The 25,472-nt window shown below is 43.0% G+C and overlaps 4 protein-coding genes across 12 annotated transcripts; 2 read left to right on the top strand and 2 right to left on the bottom strand.

Moving 5' to 3' along the window:
• Positions 1 to 3,918: 3,918 nt before the first annotated feature.
• Positions 3,919 to 5,044, bottom strand: LOC117641191 (tetra-peptide repeat homeobox protein 1-like). Its single transcript, XM_034378335.1, has 2 exons — positions 4,410 to 5,044; positions 3,919 to 3,955 (listed from the first exon to the last, which is right to left on the bottom strand). The coding sequence occupies exons 1-2, from the start codon at positions 5,042 to 5,044 to the stop codon at positions 3,919 to 3,921; spliced, it is 672 nt and encodes a 223-aa protein (XP_034234226.1).
• Positions 5,045 to 6,359: 1,315 nt separating this feature from the next.
• On the top strand, positions 6,360 to 16,014 carry LOC117641527. Of its 4 annotated transcripts, XM_034378943.1 has the most exons (16): positions 6,364 to 6,620; positions 7,293 to 8,094; positions 8,242 to 9,673; positions 9,757 to 10,861; positions 11,009 to 11,077; positions 11,158 to 11,220; positions 11,312 to 11,531; positions 11,629 to 11,723; positions 11,803 to 12,141; positions 12,366 to 13,482; positions 13,609 to 13,763; positions 13,860 to 13,953; positions 14,036 to 14,215; positions 14,302 to 14,543; positions 14,864 to 14,995; positions 15,293 to 16,014. In XM_034378943.1, exons 2-16 carry the CDS (start codon positions 7,296 to 7,298, stop codon positions 15,860 to 15,862), a joined length of 6,612 nt encoding a protein of 2,203 aa, XP_034234834.1. In that variant the 5' UTR covers positions 6,364 to 6,620; positions 7,293 to 7,295; the 3' UTR covers positions 15,863 to 16,014. The 4 variants fall into 4 exon arrangements, with proteins under 4 accessions (XP_034234833.1, XP_034234832.1, XP_034234831.1 ...); XM_034378941.1 differs by having other exon boundaries at positions 6,363 to 6,620; positions 7,293 to 9,673; positions 11,336 to 11,531; XM_034378940.1 differs by having other exon boundaries at positions 6,363 to 6,620; positions 7,293 to 9,673.
• Positions 16,015 to 16,101: 87 nt separating this feature from the next.
• Positions 16,102 to 21,127, bottom strand: LOC117641528 (carnitine O-palmitoyltransferase 2, mitochondrial). 6 transcript variants are annotated; one of them, XM_034378944.1, is made up of 14 exons: positions 21,001 to 21,127; positions 20,394 to 20,471; positions 20,273 to 20,316; positions 19,977 to 20,159; positions 19,049 to 19,273; positions 18,823 to 18,964; positions 18,576 to 18,732; positions 18,316 to 18,473; positions 18,120 to 18,232; positions 17,857 to 18,053; positions 17,291 to 17,460; positions 16,976 to 17,201; positions 16,704 to 16,893; positions 16,102 to 16,627 (listed from the first exon to the last, which is right to left on the bottom strand). In XM_034378944.1, exons 2-14 carry the CDS (start codon positions 20,427 to 20,429, stop codon positions 16,495 to 16,497), a joined length of 1,974 nt encoding a protein of 657 aa, XP_034234835.1. In that variant the 5' UTR covers positions 20,430 to 20,471; positions 21,001 to 21,127; the 3' UTR covers positions 16,102 to 16,494. The 6 variants fall into 6 exon arrangements, with proteins under 6 accessions (XP_034234835.1, XP_034234836.1, XP_034234838.1 ...); XM_034378945.1 differs by lacking the exon at positions 21,001 to 21,127 and adding an exon at positions 20,708 to 20,846; XM_034378947.1 differs by lacking the exon at positions 21,001 to 21,127 and adding an exon at positions 20,654 to 20,812.
• Positions 21,128 to 21,503: 376 nt separating this feature from the next.
• LOC117641531 (protein krasavietz) lies at positions 21,504 to 25,449 on the top strand. Its single transcript, XM_034378954.1, has 9 exons — positions 21,504 to 21,660; positions 22,371 to 22,442; positions 22,525 to 22,701; positions 22,768 to 23,054; positions 23,126 to 23,247; positions 23,324 to 23,426; positions 23,505 to 23,645; positions 23,735 to 23,954; positions 24,025 to 25,449. Exons 2-9 carry the CDS (start codon positions 22,382 to 22,384, stop codon positions 24,174 to 24,176), a joined length of 1,263 nt encoding a protein of 420 aa, XP_034234845.1. The 5' UTR covers positions 21,504 to 21,660; positions 22,371 to 22,381; the 3' UTR covers positions 24,177 to 25,449.
• The last annotated feature ends 23 nt before the right edge of the window (positions 25,450 to 25,472 follow it).

Below are 25,472 nucleotides of genomic sequence, written 5' to 3'. Positions count from 1 at the left end.
CTCTTAGACCCTCGGCCTGCAGCCCCAGCCGGTCCCTGCCGGTTCTGCAGTGCGGGCGCCGCTTACGCACGACGGCGGCAATGAGGTCGCCGAGAAGGAATGGCCGAGCCGAGCGCGTCCGCTATCTGGCTTTCATATCATCCCCCCTCCGCAGACGATAGACAATCTTCGGCATTCTTTTTCTGCCGTTGGTTTTGTAAAATGCAACTTTTTAAAAAGGGCGGATGCTGTTTTGTCTCTCAGCACGCTTGACGGACCCGTCATAGTCTTCACACCGAATCGTCAACTTTACTCGATCACCAGCCACAGCCGATCACTATGTAGCAACGTGAACTTTATCGAGTGCGCGTAGCGTTGCGTAGCGCTGCGCTGTGCAGCCACACGCAGCCACCGCCACGCTGCATTCAAAATATCACGCTGTTGATGACTAGCCGGGGGCGGCCCGAGGCCTTGACGGCGCCCACGGCGCGCCCGCCGCCCTGGCGTCGCCCTCTGGGACACCGACACCGCCAACTTGGCAGATCTAATTGTGCCCTTGTCAATCTCGTCAATCGGGACGAAAAGAGGGGAGGGCGAGGGGCGGCGAGGAAGCCGAGGGGCGCGACGGCCCACAGACGGTGCACGACGGGCGCGTAGAGTCGCAGCCCCCGACGTTCGTTCTGATATCGCAGGGCGTAACTTGTTGGACGCGGTACGCCGAACGCCAGGTCACGCATTACGGCGATTACGGCAAAGCGGGCGAGGCGAGCGAGGCAAGCGAGGCACGCGGCCCGACCGCACGGGATGCTGGGATGCGCCAAAGCAAGACGGGCGGGACCGGCGCGGCGCGGCATGGCACGGCGCGGCACGGCACGCCAGACCACACTGACTTACGGTAAAGTTGGGTGATGTGCATTAGTTTGTGGGCATGAGCACGCGGCTACCACTCAGCAGCCTTCCCCACAACGCGGTGCTGCCTCCCCCCCCCCCCAATTCGTTTCCAGCTTGAAACATCCCTCGCCTAGCACGCCCCGGCCGAATAATCGCGAGCCAGGCGACAACATCAAAAGCACAAATTGGCGCGCCGCCGCAGCAAAGCTCTAGGCACCCCTACGCGGCCCTACGCCCGCACGCCCCTGCGCAGGCCGCCGGCCCAAGCTGGCTCGGCCGGCCAACCCCATCGTCTGTGTCCGCCACCACCGGCCACCACCTTAGCGCGACGCGGGAGTGCGGTCGGGTGGCCGGTTGTGATGCGACCGGGGCAGTGCCTGGGCACTGCCGGGCCCGAAATGGCATACGATCAATTGCGGTCCAGCCTCTCGAGTCTGCTCTAGGAGCGCGGTGCGGCGCGGTGGCCGCCTGCCTGCTGAGCGGTGGGCAGCGCGACGGGCGCGAGCAGAGAAGCAGACCTGAGCAGACTAAGCAGACGCTCCCCGCAACAGGAACAGGACAACACGGCGCGGCCGACGGCGGCCGAGCAAGGCACGTGACATGTTTCCCTTCTTTTCTTCTTTTCCGATTTGCAGGACAGTCGATTAATTCCCGGGGCTGTTTAGAGGAGGGCGTCCCGCCCCGTTCCCCGTTCCGCCGTTCCCAGGAGGGCCAGGAGGGCCCCGCGCGCGGCCCCGCGGGAATGCTGTCGCGTTTCCCGAGACAGTCTCCGGCAAAGTGGAACACTGGGACGCATCCCGAGAATCCCTGGCGACGCTTTTACGGTGGAGGCGGCCCGTGTTCCGTGTTTACTGCACACTGCAGCAGCTGCACCGCGAGAGGGTCCTGAAGGTCATGAAGGCCCTGAAGGTGGACGGGATCCCCGGCCAAGGCTGAGGCAGGCAATGTCCTCAACGCTTGGCACGCGGGGAGGCGCTTCACTGCTTGAACTTGAACTTGAGGCTGGACCACAACTGATCGTCTGCCATTACACCAGCACTTCGAGGTCCTCACTCAGACACCGAGACGGCCGACGGGGACCCCCTGCCACGTCCACGACGCGGGGCGGGGCGCCCCTGTTATAGAAGGGGCCCGAAACACATCGCGGAAACAACCTGCTCTAATGCGGGGCGGGGCGGGCGGGGCGGGCGGGGCGGGAGGCACACCAACCGCGACGGCTTGATAACAAATTAATGACACGTGCAAGTTTAGTAAATGGCGGTTAGAGTGCGTCATCGCGAGCCCAGCCAGCCCCAGCCAGCCCCAGCCAGCCCCAGCCAGCCCCAGCCAGCCCCAGCACCACCGACAACAAGAAACAGCAAACACAGCTCTGATGCACCGCATTGACGGCCCAAATGCCGTTCCCGTTTTTAGGCGTGAAGTAGCCTTATTTTTTCCTACGCAACCAAGTTGGGGCGTTTGTCACATTGGCGCGGGACTTCGCGGGAGGGAATGGCGCGGCGGCGCGGCACACGGCAAAGCGCGGCAGCGTTGCAGGCGCGGTGTGCCTGGAAGGCGCACCTGGAAGTTGATCAATTTATCACACAGTTTGCCGCGCGGGCCGCACGCTTTTTCTTGCCTTTACTTGTTTCCCGGACCTCAAAAACAGCGGACGCATTGATTCGATATTCGGCGCACGGCGTGTGGCTGGGAGAACAAGTGCATGAATATTTCACGCCAGGCTCGTCGCACGCGGGAACTTGGAGCTTTGGCCCGGGCAGCCACGCGTGGACAAGGACAGGACGAGGCATGCACTCGGAATGAAACGAAAATGGTGACGGGAAACGCCAGGCCGGGCTAGCTCGTTGCAGAGTTTGCATTGAGCGCGTGTGTCTGCCTGCCTGGGCCGAGGCCGAGGGGTGACCCACTGTAAAATTTTGTGTACAATGATTGTGTGAATGTGCAAGAATGTGCAAGATTTCTGGCGTTTTTGCCACACATGTTGCCTACTTACAGGCGTTTTAGCCGCCTGAATGTGGAATGTGGCCAAATTTTGTACAACGAATGTGGGAAGCTGTTCCCCCCTCGGCCGAGGCCTGGGCAGCGGGTGGAAACTCTGTTGCCAAAACCGGCATGCAAACGTTTTTTGTGCAGCTTAGATCTCGGAACCCAGAGGTGGTAGGTGAAATCCGAGGTCATATTTGGAATCCTCATAAAATTTCGCTCGGCGTAGGACATATTTAGTGCCAGGGGCAAAGGAAATGGTCAGTCATTTTGCCATGCGAAAGTAAAAAAACAGGTGAAAAACGCTCTGGGGCCAGGATTGAAATTTACGCTTTATCCCGAAAATTGCTATTTGGTCATGCTTAATGTGAGACAACGGTAAGGCCAATTCAAATTCTGAGTACAGATATGAATTCAGCGTGCTTTCGTGTGTGCATTCCACCTATAAGTTTTAAAGAAGGAGGGTCTGTACCCTTTAGAACACGCAGTCAACGGCACACTGTTTTGTAATTTTATGCAATACAATCGCTGCATACCCTCTCTCAGTTTCACGGCAACGGTTTTCTGTTATTTTGGTGTGTTGACGACTCCCAGGCAGCGTAATGCACAGGAAATTTCCTCAGGATTCAGAATATGACCTCAGAATTTACCTACGAGGTCCCGTTCTCTTGCATTAAGTGTTACCAAAAAACAATGCAACGTTTCGATCATGGTCCCACAGCGTTTTTTCTCCTTTTTTTCTTTTTCTCATTGCAAAATGACCGACCATTTCCTTGACCTCCCGCTCCAAACATACCCTACGCCGAGTGAAATTTTATGAGGATTCCAAATATGACCTCGGATTTTACCTACCACCTCTGGGTTCCGAGATCTAAGCTGCACAAAAAACCTTTGCATGTCTTTTTCGGCAATAGAGTTTCCACCCGCTGGCCTGGGCCTGCTCGGTCGCGGTGCGTGTCGCGGTGCGTGTCGCGGTGGCAAACCACAGACCTTCACAAGTAAGTCACGACGCCAGGGTACTTAGTTTAGAAAGCCTATCGCACGCAGCCCTTCGTTTTGGCCTCGTCACTTCTCCTCGTCCACGTACGGACATCTTAAACTACTGTGGTAAGACGCATCAGAAAAGTACACGGCAACATGGACTTCCCAGATTCATATCAGCAGAATGAGTTTTTAATCGGGAAGCTGATCTCTTTCTCAAAAAAAATGTCTCCGATTGATACCGTTTATAATTCTTTCATTCAAGATTTGATTGAAAAAAACCACATGCCAGCCGAGTTATTTTTGATTAAATTAAATTTGATTGGTTGATCGGGGCTTAACGCTACGCACATAGGTCGACGAGACGCTGCTCCAGGCGAAGGGCGCGCAGGACACGAGGGGCACGGAGGAGGGCGCGGAGGGAGCGTGGGGAGGCCCGCTCTCCCTTCTCTGCGCGACGCGGCGGCTGGACGCAGACTGCGAGACGGGGTAGACGGGGCCAGCCCAGCCATGGCCCAGCCCAGGCAGCCCGGCCCGCCACCAGCCTCCAGCGACGCCCCAGCGCGACGCCCCACAACGCGGGGCTCCAGCGCACGGCCATGGGCACGGCCATGGGCACGGCCATGGGCACTGCCATGGGCACTGCCGTGGGCACTGCCGTGGGCACGGCCATGGGCACTGCCATGGGCACTGCCATGGGCACGGCCATGGGCACTGCCATGGGCACTGCCGTGGGCACTGCCATGGGCACTGCCATGGGCACTGCCAGTGGGCACTGCCATGGGCACTGCCCATGGGCACTGCCATGGGCACTGCCATGGGCACTGCCATGGGCACTGCCATGGGCACTGCCCATGTGGCACTGCCATGGGCACTGCCATGGGCACTGCCATGGGCACTGCCATGGGCACTGCCATGGGCACTGCCATGGGCACTGCCATGGGCACTGCCATGGGCACTGCCATGGGCACTGCCATGGGCACTGATGCCCCATGGGCACTGCCATGGCACTGCCATGGGCACCTGCCATGGGCACTGCCATGGGCACGGCCATGGGCACGGCCATGGGCACGGCCATGGGCACGGCCATGGGAACGGCCATGGGCACTGCCATGGGCACTGCCATGGGCACTGCCATGGGCACTGCCGTGGGCACGGCCATGGGCACGGCCATGGGCACGGCCATGGGCACGGCCATGGGCACGGCCATGGGCCGGCTCGCTGCTGGACGGGGAAGAGGCAGAGGAACTTGGTCGCCCGAGGACGAGGCGAGGACGAGGCGAGGACGAGGTTCGGGCGGCCCACGGGCGGCATGATGGCTGGCACCGGCTGGCACGGTGCGACCGCGGTGGATGGTCAACCGAGCGATTCAGAAGGGTGGATTGTCTCTCTGTCTCCCCCGCACCCTCATGAAGACGAGTGTGGCAGAGACAGCGACGAAACGACTCGCCTCGCTCCGCTGCCTGCATCTAGAGTCGTTAATGCCCCTTGGGCCTATAGGACTCCACCTGCATCCAAGTGGCTCTTGCCGACAAAGCCCATCGGCTTTTGGTTGTTAGACAATGATGCTGATATGCATACTGACATACCAGGTGATTCACTTAAGGGAGTTCAGCTCTGCCTTTTCATAGGCTTGCAGTTCCAGTCTCGACAAACAGCTTCTCCTTGCAGGGAAGACCATGGGGATGGTACAAAGACTCGCGAAAGTATCCATTCTATCATAATGCAGTTTCACGGAGGTTCCTACATCATGCCATGACCTAAAAAGGTGTCGGTTGGGACTGTTAAAGGGGATAGCACTAGAGCACGCTGCAAAATACGATGATTTTTCTTCTTCTTTCACAGACAGCCGCAAGGCACTTACTTGGTCTGCTTCATCTGGTTCGAAGCGCCCGGAAGCACCTCGTCAGGTTGGTTGCTGTGTGTGATGACGTCGAACGCATCGAACTCCGCCCATACCCATTTTACGATTCACACGTGGGCGGAGAAAGAGCGCCGTCGCGAGTTGATATCCATCCACAATCCACAACAGGAGGCGTTACAATCTTACTCCATGATCCAGGCGGCACAACGATGGTCGTCTCGCAGCCCGTCGGCTCTGTCAGGCTCGTTCGTCACCATCAAAGCCATCAAAGCCGGTCTTTTTTTTTTTTTATTTCCAGGGACATCGGCCATTGGAACAGTCCCCACCCTCCACCAAGTCCATTCAATCCCCTCTCTTTCAGTTTAAGAAGTATCATTTCTTTTTGAAGTTTATCAAGATTTTTTCCATTGAGTTATGATTTTTCTATGAGTTTAAACTATAACCTTTACCCATAGGAGCCGGTATAGAAGTGCTCAGAAACTCTAGCAAACGTAACGGGCGTAAAACTGCGTAAAACGTGGGTTGGGTTCGCGCTTTTCGCGCAATTTCCCCTTGATATATTTCGCATACTATCGCTTACTACTGATATGTTAGTTTCTCATCACTAGCGTTAGCTTGAGTCCAGCTGTGAAAGTGCAAAGTGTCTAATGTATTGCGTTATTGCTTCAAAATACTTCCTAAAAAATTAAAAGAATATTATTATTATTAATTTTTTATTCAAGGACGGTGAATCACAAATGAAGCCGTCTAGAAAAGCAACAGGTTCCTGCACTAGGTTGGGGAGCTTACATTGACACACGTTGTTGTTAGTGACAAAGTGCTGTGTGAGTTATACTTTTTGTTCGGCGCCTTTATATCGTTTGATCGTTTTGTTCTAAGGGCCTTTTGCTGACTTGCAGCTCGCATTCTGCATGTCTCCTTTGTGAGTATTTTTGAGATCTGGTTCTATATTACGCTCATAGGATTTTGGCACGCTCCTCATATTTTACCCAGCGCAGAGGGAATGCCGTGGGTAGCTCACATAATTCACTTTTAATACGATTTGTCACTTAGTATGTACTTCCAAACTTTCATTTTTATGATAGTCTTACACTGCTTTCGCTCTGCGTTCATCGTTTTGTTGTTATCTCTGCCTCTCAAGGTAGTTGCACCGCCACTCTTGCTGCCTGTATCCTAACCTAAACGGACCCCATTGCCCGTGCCGAGATTTGTGGATTTAGACCATTTTACCCTTCAACTTCATTCCTCCCTAATTACTTTCTTTGCGTTCCTTCTACGTCTCTTGAATCTTTAATGTCTTCATGAACTTACTTTGGAGAAATTTTAGAAGTCTAAATTCCAATACTCTCTGGTTGGGGGTTATGTATCCTGAGACCTCTACCTTTTTTGCTTGTATCTGATTATCCATCAGAATTTGGATTTCCATGTGTCAATATAATCTGCCGCTGTAACAATTTAAGATGATATTTTTCCTTCCCATCATGCTTGTGACTTCAAGTAGAATTTGCTCCCATCTCTTTTACACTTTTTTGGCAGGCTAACTGCAGTGTTGTGACTTGAATAACCTAACATGTTTTTGTCTTTTTGATTTCAGGTCATGAGCAAGAAAGGTAAAGAAGCAGATTCATCACCTACCAGACTTGAAGAATCTAAACTTAAAATGGAGGAGATTATTCAACAAATGTTGGAAGCGAAATTCCAAGAAATGAGCCGAGAATTTGAAGAGAAACAGAAAAGAGCGGAAAGAGAGCATGAGGAAAGACAGCGAAGACTTGACGAGGAATTTAACCAAAGAGTGTTAGAGGGAGTTAACCAAAGAGTGGCAGAGGAAGTGAAACTAAGATTGGAAGAGGAATTGAGTCGAAGAGGGGAAGAGGAATTGAGTCGAATAGGGGAAGAGAAATTGAGTCAAAGAGAGCAAGAAGCACCTAAGAAAGAAACATCTAAGAACAGTACTGTTCCTAAGGCACCATCTCAGCAGGTTTCAAAGCCAACAGGTAAAGAATCTGCCTCCAAGGCTGCAGCCTCACGCAGTTCCTGTCATACGGAAACTGTGGTGGTTTGTAACCAGAATAAAGGTGACACAAAATCATCTAAGTCAGGAAGGAGATCTCTGAAAACATCTGGAAGTGAGGATGATGAACAGACCCGCATGGGAGATAAAAAATCTGCCTCCAAGGCTGCAGCCTCAGGCAGTTCCTGTCGTACGGAAAATGTGGTGGTTTGTAACCAGAATAAAGGTGACCCAAAATCATCCAGGTCAAGAAGGAGATCTGTGAAAACCTCTGGAAGTGAGGATGATGAGCAGATCCGCAAGGCAGGTGCCAATGCAGTTACTGCACCGAGATCTGTGAAGAGTTCTGAAGATGAGGGTGAACAAATTCCGAGCATAAAAGGTGGGTTGAAAGTAAATTTTAATTTCAACCACAAGTCATTGAGTAGCATTGATACAAAACATTCAAAGAGTTACTCAGATGAAGGTAAGCGTTTAAGGAGGGTGAATTCTTCTAAGATTATTCCAGCAACTAGTTTTTCCTTGACAGAGAAAGCTCCTGCTGATGTACCGGTGAAGAACAAAGCATTGATTCAATCTCCTTTGAAGAAGTCTGAAGGGCCTTCAAAATTAGAAGATGGTACCGAACCTGCTCCAATAGTTGCACCTTTAGCACAGTCTGCTGATTTTCAGGAGAAGGAAACAAAAAGTGGCATTGAATATCCTATAAAGAAGTCAAAGAAGCCTCCAAAAATGGAAAACAGTTCAGAGGCTTCTCCCATAGCTCTAACACCTATGGCTCAGGAAAGTTCAGCTGATTTCCAACAAACTGCAAGAGACACAGAATCTCCCATAAAGAAGCTCAAGAGGACATCTAAAATCGAAGATAGTACAAAAACTGCCCCAACAACCAAGTCTGGGCCTACACAAGAAAATTCTGCTGATTTTCTGGTGAAAGAAGCAGCTAGTGACAATGAATTTCCAGTGAAGAAGTCAAGAAGGCCTTCTCAAGTCGAGGACAGTACCAAGAACTCTGAAGAACTCAAAGCTTTGTCTAGGGGTGTAGGATCTACTAATCACCTGGTGAAGAACTTGAAAGGAACAACACCTCAGAATACAAGAAAATACTCAAGAAAGCTTACGAAAGAGGACAGTGTTGTGAAGCTAAAGGAAGGTCATGGGCACCAGCTCACCAAAGATGAATCTAACATAAGTGCCGATAATCACCACAATCTGGAACAACACTTTGATAATTTGACAGATTCCGCTTCTCTTATGGGATCTAGGCCTCAGCATGCATTGGATGAAACTCATCAAAAGGATTTAGAGCATAACTTCATTGCTGAAATTGAAGAACAAGGCAAGACAAATGCTACTGCATTGAAAAGGAAGTTTGCTGATTTGGAACACAATTCTTTATTGAAGAAAAGAGTTGTGAAGGACAAAGAAAATTGTGTAACTTTGGTCAAACCTGAAGTTTCTGTACAAGATCATTCTGATGTTGTTTTTAAGGAAGTAAAAGTGATGGTGAAAAGGCTCTCTCCAGAACTTATAGGAAAACTAAGCCCACCAAAAGTGAGCACCAAAGAGCAGGATAACCAGCTATCTTTCAGGGACACGAGTTCAGTCTCAAATACCTTCAAGATTCCTAGTACAGAACATTTTATAAAACCTGCAATTCCAAAGAAAAATGCCAGTTTAAAGAAAAGGGTCGCTGCTAATGTGAAAAGCTGCAATGTTGCCAAAAGAACAGGTAAACCTCTAAAAATGTCCAAACCTATAGAGCCTAGAGTTGAAAAGAATCCTATTAAATCCTCTGAAAGTTATGGTCAGCTGTCAGACACACTTTTTGACTGGCATGCGCAAAAGAAATATGTTAATCCAATGGAAAAACTAAGAATGGAAGAAGAGCTGGATTATGAGCCAGGGACGGGTGACGATGATGATGCAATGTCATTGTATGCTGATTCCACCATCTTTCAGTAAGTGTTCCCCAATTTTTAGTGTTTTATGACAATTAATGTAATGTGCCAATTTCATTGTCTTCTTTTGTTTCCTTTATTAGGAATGAGGATGAGACGGAAGACCGTTTGGTGAAGCAGGCTCGAGACTGTGACAAGGATTCGGTTGCATCATGTGGCTCTGATGACAGTAGGAGACTATCTGATATGGAAGTAGATAGTGATGATGATGATCGCACTATTCCTGCTGATGACAGCAGTATGCTGGAAAAACACATACCAGCCCCATTATCTCCCAAAGAAAGTGTGATAGGGATCCCTGTTGAAGTGTATCCGTCCTGTAAACCTATTGAATCTAAGAGGGACTCTGTTGAATCGGGAGAACTGGTGGGTGATGATGATACTGAGTTGATCTCCAGTCCTAGAACCGACCCATTTGAGTCTGATAAGATGGCAAAAAATCACACTTCTGAAAAGTATGACAGCTCAAGTCATGATCTCTTGAAAACTAAGAGCGTCAAATGCAGTAAAAAGAAGGTAAATGAAAGAGGACCATTAGTTTCACCACAACGAGCAAGTGATAAAGAAGGCACTGGCAATCTCATGTGTGTAAAAGATGATATGAAGGGAGAGAACAGAAGACAGAGAAGTCTAAAAATGACAACAAGAACTGAACTTTCTAAATTATCTTCCTCTACAAGCACATCTGGCAGTCCAGTTCAGGTTCCACATGGAAGTGCAGTTTCACAATTGGCCGGAGTCAAATGTAAGACTCGCCAAGAAAAAATCTCAAATGTTCAGGTCTCAAGTTCAAGCAAAGCAAGAAAAACTTCCTCATCAGTTCCTGCAAAAATCAACAATCCATCAATCAGCACTGGGACTGTTGATCAGAGGTATTCTGGAAACAATACAATACAGCAAGGGGCTTTGTTAAATGCACCAACTGTTACAACTCGTGAAGGACCCGAAACATGCAGAACTGCAATCCAGGAAACCAACAAAATTTCAAATCTACAACTCTCCCACAAACCTCTTGAATGTGATGTGGGGGATGACAAGCTGATCATGGAATTTCCTGGGGTTTATTTCGAACCTCCTAAAAAAGTTTTGCCTACACCTCCATATCACAGCACAGGCCTCCTTAAAACTCCTGACTCCTCTCCATCTTTCGCTGTTCCATCTACATCAACAGCAATGCCATTGCAGCAGGTAATCTTCATATTTATCATAGTCTTGCACAGTTTTAGAAAGCACAGTTGACCTAAATCAAAGATCTCAAAATAAGGACTAGCTGATCTTGGTGTAAGTCCTTGTGGTGTTTTTGAAACCGCTTGATTATTTCTATTTTGTTTTCAGGACACCCAGAATTTACCTGATTTTCCGGAATTCTGTCTGCCCTCAAGTTTAGGGGCTCAAGCCGTGCCAGTATGTTTTTGCCCTCTTTGTTTGGTTGTGTGCTCATATAATTGCAGTTTTTCAATGCAGCATTTTTTTTTTCATTACAGGCACCCATTTTGACAGCTAAATCTCCACTGGACTTGGTTAATCAGACTTCAGAAAATCAACAGGTATTTCATGCATCTTTTACAGTCTCATAGTTTTTTTGTTTAAAACCAACATCTAGTGATTATTTTTATTTTCTTAATTTTCCCCCCGTAGATGATGATATTGCAATTCTTGCAGACTATGCGTCCTAATGGAGCCATTGCACCCATCAGTGATCCAAAACAATCTATCTTTGCTGCAAGTACTAGTAATGAGAGCTCACCTGGCATTCATCCTATACATGATCAAGGGCATCACCTTCAGATGAGTCTGAAAGATGTTGACTTACGTCAAAATGCATGTCCCATACCCTTGCAGAGTCCAAAGGTAGCAGGCAAGTATTGCTTCCTTTTTTAGTTTACTCTACTATGATCTGCTTCATTATCCAGAAACTGTGCAGTGCCTAATGGATGTTCCTTTTGCTGTGTTAGATGATCCAATTGTGGACCCCCTCATTGGGAATTACTGTCCAAACCATTTAGATCATGGGACATGTAATGCTGATGGTTGTCTGAAGATACACAAGGTATTTATGGATCAGGCTACATTCAGATACATGCCTGTCATCTTCTGTTCAATTCTTATTATTTAGTTTTTTGTTACAGTTCCCTGAGCTTAATTTGAATGATGGTAATGTGAAAGGAGAGTCAATTAAACTTATTGGAAAGATGCTTATCCATCCATACTGGAGGGAAAACTGTTTTTCTTCAACTGTGGAAATGCTGGGAAACTACTGTGAAAGAATAGCTCTGGAGCATATAGCTGATGATTTCTGGGGCATCTGTTGTGACAACTATAAAAAAATGATAAAACCTGATTTTAATTGTTGGAAGCAGCTTGCAAGAGCCTTTTCTTTATGTGGGTTGAAACCATCTTTCTGCACCAGAACCATCCTCAAAGTTTTGTTACATCGAAAAAAGAATCTTCTCAGAGAACATTATGTTGTAAGTTAAAATTACATTTCTGCCTCTAGTTCTTATTTTCACCTGTTACAGTCTGAAGATGTCTGTTGGACCCTTTTGACTTAGTGTTGTATTAAACCAATATGATCATGTGAATGAATATGGGTCAAAATGAGCTTGTCAAATTGACTTTGTGAGGCCTCCTGTGTTTTTACCAGCTTAAACTTGTTTATATGTCAATAACATCCATTTTCAATCCATTACAGGTAATAGACAGCATAGTTGACAAGCTGTTTGAAGACTTTATCAAGGATGAATCTGATTTATGGTTCTGCCTTAAGATATTAGCGACCATACCGTATTATGAAATACCTGCTAATGTTATGCGTGAAATTTTAAGAGACATCTTGAAGGAATCTCGGGATATTGCATCGCATACAGAAGTTTGCGATTATCTGCTGAGGAGCCCAATAATCGAGCAGCCTCGTAAGCCTGAAGAGTTTCAATTGTTGCATTACATTCATCAACTTTTGTTTGTCTTGCAACAATATGAAGTTACTTCACAACGAGCTCAGAAATTGGCTGATCATTTCAAAATTCCTTTAAAGAATGACTGTTGTGTTAAATATGCAGAAAAAATCAAGTCATCGGCAGGTCCAACCACGGGTTTTCATACTCCAAGATTCACCCTGGTTGCATCTTCTGCTCTCAGCAGTGTCAGTCATAGCAATCAACATGACACTCTGCAACCAAGAGAAGATAATGCGGTCTTGGGTCTGGCATCTCATGGTCCATGTAGCTCTGTGCAAAACTTGCAAAATGGAAGAAATTCACAAGATATTGGTGCTGCTCAAAGTTCTGGTGAGTCAAATCTTAACATCATGGAAGGAGAACTTCAACCAGAATTTGTTCAGTCCAGTCTGTTGCAAGCAAATGACCAAGTAGTCAGGAATCTGGAAGCAACCTTTGAAACCATAAAGGTGACAACTGGAACTAATTTTAACTTAAACAATCATGGAACTCTTGCTCCCGTACACATGAGCCCTGCTCTGGAACAAGCAGCTTCTCCTCTGAAGCTGAAAATAGTGGTTAACACTGAGACTGAGAAAAGAAAGATCATGGAACCACAACCTTTTAATGAAAATGAGGAGCCTAATCCATCACCTGTCAAAATTTCAAACCCAAGCAGAAGTGTGCCTCAGCCTTCTCCATTGATTGACCATATTAAACAGAACAAGTGTGGTAAAGCTGCAAAGTACATAATCAGATGGACAAAATATCCTGACAACACTACTAGGATAAAATGTGTTACAGATACACTGTTGTCACTACCTTCGAATGAAAGCAAAACAAAATTTAAGAGCATTTTACAAGCTATTGAAGGTAAGAATTACTAGGAACTAAGTTATTTTTTAATGCCAAATTCCAATTACGTTGTCTTGCTTTCCTGTTTATATCAGTGTTGTACTTCTGTTTTTTCAAAGACACCTCTATAATGTTTCCTTCCAGCTCAAACACCAAAGAAGTTATTTGACCAATTGAAGCCGATAATGATACCTGTTGGTCTTAGCATGCTGGAAGAATTTTTACAGAGAGATCATTTTACTGAGGCTAATGAGGTGCATGAAGTCTTGTGGAAAAAATTGGACCCTTTAAGTGTGAAGGCAAGTGGTTCGAAATCTAGTGATGGTTTATATGTTGTAATGCTTTATCAATCTAAGCTATGTTGACCCTCATTTTCTATGATATTGTTATTTCAGCTGGATAAACACTCCTCCTCTTACCTAAATTTAATAACAGCCTGGGTTTGTGTTAAAAATGATAAAGTTAAAGAAGCTTTGGACATAGTTATTTGTGAGTACCACCATTTATGTTATTATAATTTGATAAATTTGCCAAGTTAGACAAATTTAAAAAAAAAAAAAATACTTTGCAGCCAATTGTTTCTATGGCTTTCCCCAAAATTGGTCAATTGATTCAAAGCCAAGTGATGGGAAGTTGAGGGATAGTGTTTGTTCAACCATTTTCAATCACTGCAAAAAACTTGAAGAACATGTACTTGATGCTGAGAATTTATTTCGAAAAATGCTGGAGTACAAAGAAAGTTACGAAATAGGTGAGAGAACTCACATGAATTAAGTTTCAGGTGTTTGAGCTGATAAGCTATTAAACTAAATTTTTTTACCATTTTCATTTTTACAGATGTTACGAAGTTTTTTGATGATATTCTACGAGCACTAGTGAAGTCTGCTCAAACCAGTCAAGTTTTATCACTTTTGGTTTGGGCTTATAATGAACACAATCTCAAACCTTACAGACTTGAGACAAATCGTCTTATTTTTACTTACATTTCTACATTACCTAACAACACTGCTTGTACTCCTGAAATGCTTCATATATTACAACAGGAGCCATATAATGAAGCTGTTCCCTTATCAATTGAGGTATGTTGGATCATTTTGCCTTTTCACCTTTATTTTATAATAAGAACTAGTATTTCCAGTCCTTTGTAAATTGTATTGAATTGGTGGTCAGAGCAGGTTATTTAAGTAGCCAATACTGAAGTACTGTTTTAATACTGAGACCTCAAAATGAGCATATTCTGTGTGCTAGTTACAAAGTGTTTTTTAATTTCTAGTTGATTTTTTATAACCTGCTTGTACTGTATTTCTTGCAACTAGAACATGTTATTGTCAAGGCCTATCCCTCTTCTCTCCACCCTCTTAGTTATCTGCTTTTCCTCATGTATGTCATACATTTTCAGGGTTGTCCAAGAATCATCATTTATTTGCATTCTGTGTGGAATGTTTATGAGGTGCATAACATTTTCACTTTCCTTTTAAATTGCCACCTCTGTAATGTTCGAGAAATTCCTCAAATTGCTGTAGAAATAAAGGTAAAGTTAATATGAAGAAAGAGGCTGAATCGTAATTTTTTCTTGGCAAACAAGTCGTGTCTTGTCTAAAGATTTGCTTTTCTTCTGTCAATTTTGATCACCTGTTGATTTTTCATCACTTATATGATCTATTATGGATCCACTTTGAATTTGATAAAGTAGTTATTTTGACTCACCCTCAATCTTTGGTGGCATTGTTAATTTTAAGGAAGTAAACAATGAAAAGTTGTTTGTGCCAAAAACTGACTTGCACTTTTTATTGTCACCTGACATTTTTTACTGTTTTTTATTTTTCAGGAATGCCAGTTACCGACTCGAGCACCCGAAGAGTTCCTTTTTCCTGATAATCTAGCGAGCATAGATCCATCTGTCCCTGCCATGCAAGAAAGAGTTCTTAAAGTACTCTCAAAACTACCAATTCAAATAAAGTCAGGATTTGTCCATGGAGTTGCGGAGTTAGATAGTCTTTCTGTACGTGGATATGTCAGTAAGAGACGAGGAGTTCAAGAAGGGCAGAGATCGGATATCCAGTATCCAGGACAAAGTTCTTTCAGAGATGAACCAACGACTTTCCCTGGAAGGAGGTTTAGTGATGCGCATCCCCACCGTAGTCATCAGCATTCTCATGTTTCCAATTCAGGCCACTGGACAGTACCTAATCCTCCTTCAGCACCATATGAAGGAAATCAGTGGAGTGGAAGTAATTCTGAGATGCCTTTCAATGCGCGTTACTCAGTGCCTTCCGATTATGGCTGGGCAAGACCCCGACACCCTAACGTGGAATACAGTCAGTATGGATTAGGATCCTTCCGTGGTCAGTACAATCGGGGTAGGTTTCATCCACACCGGCAGCCAAGACAGCATTGAAAGACTGAAAGTGCTTGTTTCTTCTTCTTATTTGTATTTTCTTATCAATTGAATAAGCATGTTCTTTTTTTTTTGAAAAATCCGTTAATTACTTTTTGTTTTGTAATTGTTTATGAGTGTTTATTGATGATTAAATATTTCATACTTTCTTATGTTCATAATATTATTCTTAGTCCTTACTTCCTCTTATCTTGTAAGGGAATGTGGGGGGAGACAGCTGAGCATAAATCCATCTGTAGTCTTGTTTTGAGAAGTTAGACTCCAAACACTTTAATTTTAGTACAGGCAGTAAGTCACTTATGACAGTAATACAAACAAGAACTGTGAAAAGCACTGTTCATCTCTCCATTGTTTTTTCCTTATTCGGTCAAGTATAGTACAGAAGATGCAAATACAAAGGGAGCTACGATTGCAATCGATGATACATTGGGAATGAGGACAGTTTTGACATTCAAAATATTTACATAAGAGAAAGCATCTTAACATGTGTCCCACCCATTTCAAAACTTAACAGTACTTTTTTCAAGAAATACTCTTGATTGGATATGTAAAAAATAATGTTACAAAAGATAGTCATTTACAGTTCAGTTTCTCACATAAAAATTGAATTGAAATATCTAAGTGGAAGACAACTATGATTTTGCTAGCAAGGCCCGGTGTAAATCATGAAATGCCTTTTCTAAACATTCTTTAAAGCCACTACCATCTGCATGTCCCTCATAATAACTTACTACAGAACCAAGTCTATTGTCATAAATGCTGTACCTGCAGGAGACAAAGGCTCATATAAGATTGGGTCCATCACTTTTAGGGTAATTTTAAGTTTTCATTCTGTACATACCCAATCCCAAATCCATCTTTAACAACAGGCCCAAAGCCACCAAGGGCCACTACATCTGATGACAGGGTGGAAGTGGACAAGATATGATGATTGATATGTGTATAAGCTGGATCCTTGTATATTTCTGGTAGCAAACCTTTCATTTCAGCAAGCTTGCGTAAACCAAACAAATGTCGATCAAAGCCTTCCCCTGTGAGAACGCATTTAAATACAATTATTAATGTAGTTCCAGAATATACAAAAGTTACACTAATTATCAGAAATGGACACACCCATGGCTGCTTCTTTCAGAAGGTTGACATGAACTTTTGAGCACTTCATAAGTATTTCCTTCAATATCTGAGGTTTAGGCTGATTTGAACCCCTGAGTGCCTCACAAAATTCTTTTGTAGCAATTGTACATGGTCTCATAGTTTCCGTTCGACCGTGTTTAAATGCGGCCGTGCTACATGATTCATATGTCCCAACATACTGACCAGTTAACTTATTATAAGCAAGCTAAAAGAGAATTTTCGATTAGTTCCACAATGTAGTCCTCCAGGTCAGTACTAAAACAAAACAATGGTATGAACAATGGGCAATCTTACTTGAAATCCAAGCTGCATCACTGAATCAGGGCTCACTTGAGCCTCTTTGCATAGATTTCGACCAAATTCGGGATACTCAAAGAAGGAGAAAGCAAGTGACTTGGTGAAAGCACTGTACCTTTCTTTGGCCAGCAAAATGTCTTGCTTGGATTTATCATCCAAAGCAAATTCTAAAAACAAACAAGAAGCCAAGAATAAACATGAAGAGTGACACAGCAGTCAGACATGCATAAGAAAATAACACTTCTAAAACAGGGGATGTGTCACTTCACCAAGGTGATTAGCAGTTAAAAAATGGCACTTCGAGTTAAAACTTTAAATCATGGCCATCCAAAGTTACTGCATAAAATGGTCACACATTGGCACCCGTATGTGACTTTCTGAGTTCATTACAAAAGGGAACCTCTCAGATCAAGGGACCAAAGATGGCACTGTGATTGTCTCAAGTACCTTTTACTTTTAAAAATGAAAATTATTATTGATTTGGAACTTTGCTTTTAATTTGTTTGTACATAAATTTAAAAATTAAGTGATCAAGATACCAACCAATTGATAAAGAAACTTACCAAGCTTGCGGACATATGCATTTGTATCAATAAGTGATTTCTCTGAACCAGGATGAACATGAGGATGGTTTGCAGAATCTTTGTATATGTCTTGAAAAAATCTTAACACAGCAACACCATCACCCCAGGAGTGCTCAAAATTCACAGCTGCCTTGCCATCTTTTGAAACAAGAAGGGAGATGGACTTATCAAACCACCTAAAAGGAATATAAATAAGTTTATCACATTACATTAAGGATGTGAGCAGGAAAAATATAATCTACCTGTTAACTCCATCAGAATGAAGAAAAGATCTTGTGATGACTTCAGGATTTTCACCGACAGAATTATCATCAAGACAAATACAGAAGATACTGCTATCAATCAATTCTAAAACCTAGGGAAAAGATTTATTTCTTAGATATAACTCCTCAGATTAAGCATAAATTTAACACATACAAACTGTAACTATGCACATACCCCCTTGTTTCCACAATTTTCTAGATGACTTCTGACTTCAGCCCATACATCCCGATTTTCTGTGGTGAGGACACCCAGTGGAAAATTGTTGGGGGCACTATTGCTGTCTAATATATTTTTCAGACAGCTTTTGATGTACATTGGTTCCTTAATATTTCCTAAGATACAAAAAAAAATAGAAATGTTTACTGAAAAGATAAACCTATACGGCAATAGCATACTAGAGCATACATTGTTTGATAAGAGACAAACCAACACACCATTTTCATCAATAGCATCGAATACAAAGAAATTTCCGTTTCTCAAGACTAAAACATGACGAGCCTCTGACTTCCGATAAATCTGATCCTTGTCTTTCCTTGGAATCCTAGTTGCATTGAACAGACCATCATATTGTGACATGTCAAGGGGAAAAGCCTGAAATACAAAAAGCCCAGTTTAAATATAATAATAATAATAATAAAGCTTGATGAAATAGCCAACAGAGGAAGGACACTTAACACTTACATTAAACATATAAGCACCGTACCAGCTCAGAGAAGGGGGCAACATACCGGTGACTGATCTGAACAGTTGTGTATCACTCTTTTTAGGATTTAGGTGGAATACTTCTGGTTCCAGAACCCCTTCACGAAGTGATTTCAGAAACCTTTGAGTTCACAAGTAACAAACAGATATTGATGTAACAAAGGATTGTAACATTAAAAGTTAAAATGACATTTGAAATTTCTACCTTAAAGAAGAGATTAGGAGGTTACTTGTTCGGATCAGTTGTGTATTGTACTCCTTTTTGGGATCATCAACAAAGACTAGCAGTGGATTGTAGTTTACTGGTAATGGAACGCGGTCTCGCAGATACATGTCAAACCATGGTTCAGAAATATAACTGGTGTGTTTATTTTTTTGATCCTGATTCTTCAGTTCGGTATGGAGTTGCATGCCGTCCTCTGCTAAAAATCTTAAACAAAGAAAAAGAGAGAAAATGTAGGGTTTAAAATATTTAAATTGCCTCCTCAAATAGTTTGATTTTATGAACAATCTGATAATGTGGTTATAGATGACAGATGATTCATACTTTTGATAAAGTGACAGTTACTAAAACAACATGCCAAAAATACCAAATGAAAAGCTTGGCTTAATTTCACTAATAAATGAAAAAAAGTACTATAATTGAAGGACTGGTATAAATTGGACTACATTCGAATGATACTCTCCAAAAATTAACTGAATAGTAATATATTCTGCAGCTGGGAGCCCTTTTTAATGGAGTATTGAAAATGTGCTTACCCTCAGCACATGAACCAAAAGTCTTGAGGGTGTTGACCAAATGGGAGAGAAGAAGCGGGGAGGAGTGCAAGCAGACATCCTCTCATTTGCATTGTGAATACACAATATGCATAATGAATGAAACAGAAAAGTTGCATGACTGAGGACAAAAGCTGAGCTCTTTCACAAAGAGGTATCTCACTTTGATACTGATGTATCATGTAGAGAAAAGCAATCAAGATCATCACAACTGACACAATAGTAAGCCAGATGATGTAGAATGATGAAAAGCTTGAGAATAAAGCAGCACACAGTTAAGTAAATGATAAAAGAGGGGGAAAACAGAGAGCAATCCTACTGACAGAGATTATTTCTTTTCTAAAGCTATGCCTTACCTTTGAACAATGACTTCTGTCTTTCTGTAGTTTGATTCATCCTGTAAGGGTCTTTGAGCATTCAGATAGCGCTCACATGTCTTGGACAATTCTGGAATTGGCAGTCGTGGAAGTGATTTTTGAAAATGCAGTGTTGGAACTTTGCTTTGTTGCCAGTAATTATATGCATCCTTGTTCGTTGAGCTTGAACAGATAGTTGGTACATGGTTGAGAGTGGTTTGGCTTATAGTTATGGACATTGAAGAGGTGAGATCATACTCCATGCTAAATGATATTTCCATAAATAAGTTTCTTACCTTTTCCACCTGACAAGTGAAAACTGATAAACAGAGCACTTGATCTAAAAATTGAGAGAAAATAGAGGAATTTTAAAAATGAATAGAACTGAAAACGGTTTGAAATTTAAAACACACTTACAGCATTCTCCTGGTATAATACTCTTAGTAAATTCATCCTGAAATCTTGACTTGTTGAGGCTCACAACGTTCACCACAGCTAAAAAATAAACAGAATTTGACACACTTATTCAAGTTATCAACGACACTTACAACAGAGAGATTATTCTGACGGAAAATATGGACGGGGTTGACTCGTGGGCAGGATTACTGACACATCGACGAAGCATGACTTTTTAAATTGCATGACAGCTTGATTTGTTTACAAATCATAAACATAACCTGTACAAAACTTGTCACAGCAACTCTAAAGTAATAAGATTGTTTAGTACACACATCAACGAAATGAAATTCGAACACACAGACTGACAGGCTGTGCACGTGCATCCAGCAATATGACCCTCGAACTGTTGCACTAGTGGACAAATCTCGGGTTTCAAAGGTGACTACGACTACGACTTTGGCACTACTGTACAGAGAGCAAGTGTTTTTTAGCTTAGCTGTTGCACGCAGCTGGTGTGAAGGATCCGCCCTTAATCTATGCTGTGGTACATTCGATGTTTTTGATCATAGAGTTCATCGCGTGATTTAGAAATTGGTCGTCAGCGAATAAAACATTGATCCATTACCATCGAAATTCCCCAGATTAATTGATTGGTGTGCCGTGTGCCGGGCAGGGCAGTAGGAGAGGGAGAGGGGTGTGTGTGCGTGTATGTGTGGTGTGCTGGTGTGTGTGTGTGGTGTGTTAGAGAGAGGGGGAGAGTGGAAGAGAGGAAAAGGCGGGCCAGGGGCAGGGGGACACTATAAGAAAATAAATTAAAACCAGATCGTCTCCCGATTAACTACAGAACTCACTTTTGTAAATAAAAAATAATCAAATGCAGAAAAGGTCAAGTTCAAATCAAAGACTCCATTCTCCTTTAATGAGTAACAAAGCCATGATAATTTCATGTCATTTGTGCAAAGTTTGCACAGCCTGGTAGGTAACCGGATTTCCTCTATGATCAAAAACCAACCGAATAAAAACTCCAAGCCAGCTTCTAAAAAATCCAGAGCGTCTTTTATAGCTCTCCTAACTCGTGTTCAATTTTTTAAACATAACTTTGAGTCTTTAAAAGAGTAATTTGTTTAAATTAGTTTAACAGTTTAACCCTCGATTTGGATCAAGTAGTACATGACCGGAAGAACATTTCTCCGAGTCTCACACGTTGCGTACTGTACTCCGTAGATCTCACTCCAAATCAAACGCCTATCCCCGAGGCGAAGTACTGTTTCTCACAGGTTAAATAGTAAGTATTCAATGTACCTTTTTAAAGTGAGTATCAGACTAGTTCGTAGCTCAGCCTTACTAGGATTTGGCGGGTTCCATCACTTCGCGAACATTTTCAACTGACGCAGTTTAGAAAGCGGAGCCAACCCTACGCCGCATTTTATATTTTTCTAGTCCAATCCTCTTGAAGTAAGCTATTTGTCGCATTTTCTGTGGTGATTTTAATGTCCTCCTATGCATGGTCTCACTGGTACAGCTGTGTTGTGTGAGAGCTGCATGCGCAGGTGTTCCACGGTTCGTAATGTCATTGTGCCTCTTTTGGTTTAATGTGGACAATGACCTCTTTTTCTTCTGTAATTTCGTGGGGTCACACATTGCGCGCACAACTACGGTATTTTTTGTCATGATGTGAGTCCTCTCGCGGTCCGTTTGAAAGGATCGTTTTGTCGGTAATATCAGATGACTCATCCAACCTCAGCTGTTGTGTAATGTCTTGTCAAACTTTTATTTGTCCGGTTCAAACTTGGCCTTCTTGTATGTTTCTCGTCTGCATGCAAGCCAAATCTGTCAGTTGTCTTTATAGCATTCAATTGCGTTTTTCTCCAAATCTGCTTTATAAAGTCAATATTATGTTGTGTTTATAAGTTAGGTTAGGATTCTTTTCTTTTTGACTTCTGCTGAAACGAAGTTTTTCAAGTGTTCCTAAGTCTGTTTTTTTTTTGTTTTCAGCCATCTGTTGTATGAGTCAAAAAACAGAGAAGCCCGTGTTGTCAGGTCAGCGCATCAAGACCAGAAAAAGAGGTTTGTAATTCAAAGGTCATTGATTTATCTGCAATGTTACATTTACAGTATCTCATCAATTATCTATTTATTTATTTTTCAGATGAAAAAGAGAAATATGACCCTCAAGGGTTCAGAGATTCGGTGTTGTTGGGTTTGGACAAAGCTGGCACAGATTTAGAGGCTGTGTCGAAGTACCTTGACACAGCTGGTTCCAAATTGGACTACCGCCGATATGGGGAAGCTCTCTTTGACATCCTCATTGCCGGTGGTTTGCTGGGTACGTTGTGTTCTGTTTTTAAGTGCTCAGTCAGGAGTATAGATATAACCTTTGTTTTTCTTTCAGTGCCAGGGGGCTCCATTGCCATGGAGGGTGACAAACCATGCAAGACAGAATGCTGTTTGTTTGGCGCACCGGAGGACATGGAGTCAATGCACAACTATGAACAGGTTTTCATTAAGTTGATGAGGAGATACAAGTACCTCGAAAAGATGTTTGAGGAAGAGATGAAGAAAGTCCTTGTCTTTATCAAAGGATTCAGTGAAACTGAAAGGAGAAAACTGGCGCGAATGACAGCATTGTGGATATCGAATGGATCTGTTCCTCCAGGCGTTTTACTTGTCCTGAGCAATGTAAGTATGATAGATTACCTTTTTTAATGCATAATTTAAGACCTTTAGTTATTTTATTTCCTTTTTTACAGGAACATCTTGTTAAGGACAACCTTGCTTTAGACTTCTTGCTGGAAGTTTTTGTTACATGGAAAAATGAGAAAGGATTATCAAGCTTGGTCACTGCTCTCAAGAAAGGTGGACTGGAGGGAAAGTGAGTTGATTCAAGGTTGTCCATATTTTTATCTTATCTTTCTGATTACAATTTTGATCTTTCTGTATATCTTCAGGTTGATGGAGTTTTTCCCTACCAACAAAAGGACAGAAGAGCATTTTAAGGCAGTTTTTGAAGAGAAAGGTCTGGCTGATATAGTCAAACTTCACAAAGCTCAGGTAAGATAGTTCAAATTTCTTGAATCTGTTCCCCTTCTGATAATGTTTGTTGTTAGAGTAGTTTATTTTGTGTTTTAGGCAAGTCAAGGAGCTAAACGAGACCTGCAGCTGCAGCTGGAGGAACAACTGCAAGAGGGACGCCCAATCAAAGATATTATCATTGACATTAAGGACTTGGCTTCCAAGAACAATATCCCTGAACATGAAATCATTGGCATTGTACGTTTTTATTTGGTTTTGAATCATTTGTCTTCATTATTTTTATTTAAGTGCTCAATTAATAGTGTTTTCAAATCTTTTGGTTTTAGGTCTGGTCGACTGTCATGTCTCAGGCTGAATGGAACAAAAAGGAAGAGCTAGTGGCCGAACAGGCACTCAAGCATCTTAAGCAATATACATTGCTATTGGAGGCATTCACAACTACTGCCCGTTCTGAGCTTGCTCTCATGCTCAAGGTTCAGGAGTTCTGTTATGGAAACATGATTTTCATGAAGGTGTTCCAGAAGATTGTCCTGCTCTTCTACAAGAGTAAGTGTTCCAACTGTTGCTCTGTTTGATTTTGCTGGGCTCAATGACAAGAAGTAATTTTTATTTGCAGCTGATGTGCTGTCAGAAGGGGTCATTATCAAGTGGTACAAGGAGGATCATTCATCAAAAGGAAAGATGCTATTTTTAGACCAGATGAAGAAATTTGTGGATTGGCTTGAGAACGCTGAAGAAGAGTCTGAATCTGGGGAGGAGGATGACTGACCTGTCGAACCCATTTATACTGAAGTGGCTGCTCCATCTTAAGCTAGAAAAACACGATGTTAACAAAGAAAAATATATTTTACATGGACTGTATCAGGACTATTTAAAATTGTTGTATTTGAACCTGTCTTCCTTGGTCTTGTCATTACTGATCAATAGGTGCCTTACATTGCCTCCAATTGATACTCATCTTTACTGGTTCAATTTTGTAGTTTTGCCAGCTTTCTTAGGTGAGAATAGTTTACAGATGACAATATTCAAGGATTTAATGTTCTTATATAATCTGGTCAAATTCTAGTGTTGGAAACAGTTCCTACCAATGAATTATTCTCACAGTTGACTGAATTTTTATTAAAATTCGGCCATGCTTCTGTTTAAACCATTGGTTAAAATTAGGATTGATGTGACAAAGGCTATGTAGGATGTTGGTGTTGATTTTTATTTCCCCCCAGCATCTGGTCTGTAAATTATGAATCGTATAGCAAGCGTCTTGTTGTTGATGGACCACTCAATTTTGGTGATCCTCTCAGAGGACAATCTTAACAACTGTTGTAAAATCTCTTCAGAAACTGAACAGCCTTTGTTACGTGAACGTTTAAAAGGGCACCAAAATGCCAGTCTTGGAAATAGAATTAGTACTCTTCTGCCAATGTTCAAGGCAAGTTCTCATTGGATAAACATGTGAACCATCCCTGGCATGCCACTCGCACACATCGCCCAGTTGAGGTCAGGGTTTTTGTCCTACCTTAATTTGCGGCCTTTGTGCTGTCCATTTAGACCTCAACCCTAATCTCACTATGGGAATTAAAAACCTTGTGTTATACTCCTACATTTTCGATAAATTGAACAGGGGAAAATCAATTAATTTATTTTCATTGTCTGCGATGAGCCTCCATAGGAATTTTATTCTTCTGTTGTGTGTGCAGCTTTGGAAGGTAACAGGTACTTTCTTCTATTGCAGTAAAGCTTTTATTCTTTTAATGTTAGGGTGATAATTTTAGAAACTCTTTCAGAATTTTTATAGTAGCATTTTGAGCAGGGTTTGCTCAGTTGTATTGTGTTAATCTCAAGCTCAGCTTGTGGAAAGGATCGATATAGTATATCCCATTTTATACAGTGGCATTTAGGAAGAAACTTGAGTTAGTGCCTCATCACTATTTGTAACACCATTTCACAAATCATGTTTTCCTGTTATTCTTTGATGGAGAAGGTCATGGTTTATTTTTATTAAAGTCATAACTTTGTGAGAGAAATAAATGAATTGTTCCAAGTTGCCAGTTTTCCACCTTGATCAAA

Source organism: Thrips palmi, unplaced genomic scaffold (genome assembly GCF_012932325.1).
Source record: "Thrips palmi isolate BJ-2018 unplaced genomic scaffold, TpBJ-2018v1 HiC_scaffold_15, whole genome shotgun sequence".
Taxonomy (NCBI): Eukaryota; Metazoa; Arthropoda; class Insecta; order Thysanoptera; family Thripidae; genus Thrips; species Thrips palmi.
The sequence above is the reverse complement of the archived record's forward strand: the minus strand, read 5'-3'. Positions and strand labels throughout refer to the sequence as shown.

Coding starts and splice junctions, on each gene's coding strand:
- LOC117641527 (XM_034378940.1), top strand. CDS start 7,296: ATGAGCAAGAAAGGTAAAGAAGCAGATTCATCACCTACCAGACTTGAA. Junction 11,724..11,802: donor GTTGTCTGAAGATACACAAG/GTATTTATGGAT, acceptor TTTTTGTTACAG/TTCCCTGAGCTTAATTTGAA. Junction 13,954..14,035: donor AGCTTTGGACATAGTTATTT/GTGAGTACCACC, acceptor AATACTTTGCAG/CCAATTGTTTCTATGGCTTT.
- LOC117641528 (XM_034378944.1), bottom strand. CDS start 20,429: ATGAATTTACTAAGAGTATTATACCAGGAGAATGCT. Junction 18,474..18,575: donor CGATGCTATTGATGAAAATG/GTGTGTTGGTTT, acceptor TTTGTATCTTAG/GAAATATTAAGGAACCAATG. Junction 17,461..17,856: donor TGCATATGTCCGCAAGCTTG/GTAAGTTTCTTT, acceptor GTTTGTTTTTAG/AATTTGCTTTGGATGATAAA.
- LOC117641531 (XM_034378954.1), top strand. CDS start 22,382: ATGAGTCAAAAAACAGAGAAGCCCGTGTTGTCAGGTCAGCGCATCAAG. Junction 22,443..22,524: donor CATCAAGACCAGAAAAAGAG/GTTTGTAATTCA, acceptor TTTATTTTTCAG/ATGAAAAAGAGAAATATGAC. Junction 23,427..23,504: donor TCAAACTTCACAAAGCTCAG/GTAAGATAGTTC, acceptor TTTGTGTTTTAG/GCAAGTCAAGGAGCTAAACG.
- LOC117641191 (XM_034378335.1), bottom strand. CDS start 5,044: ATGGCCGTGCCCATGGCCGTGCCCATGGCCGTGCCCATGGCCGTGCCC. Junction 3,956..4,409: donor GTGCGCTGGAGCCCCGCGTT/GTGGGGCGTCGC, acceptor GTCTTACCACAG/TAGTTTAAGATGTCCGTACG.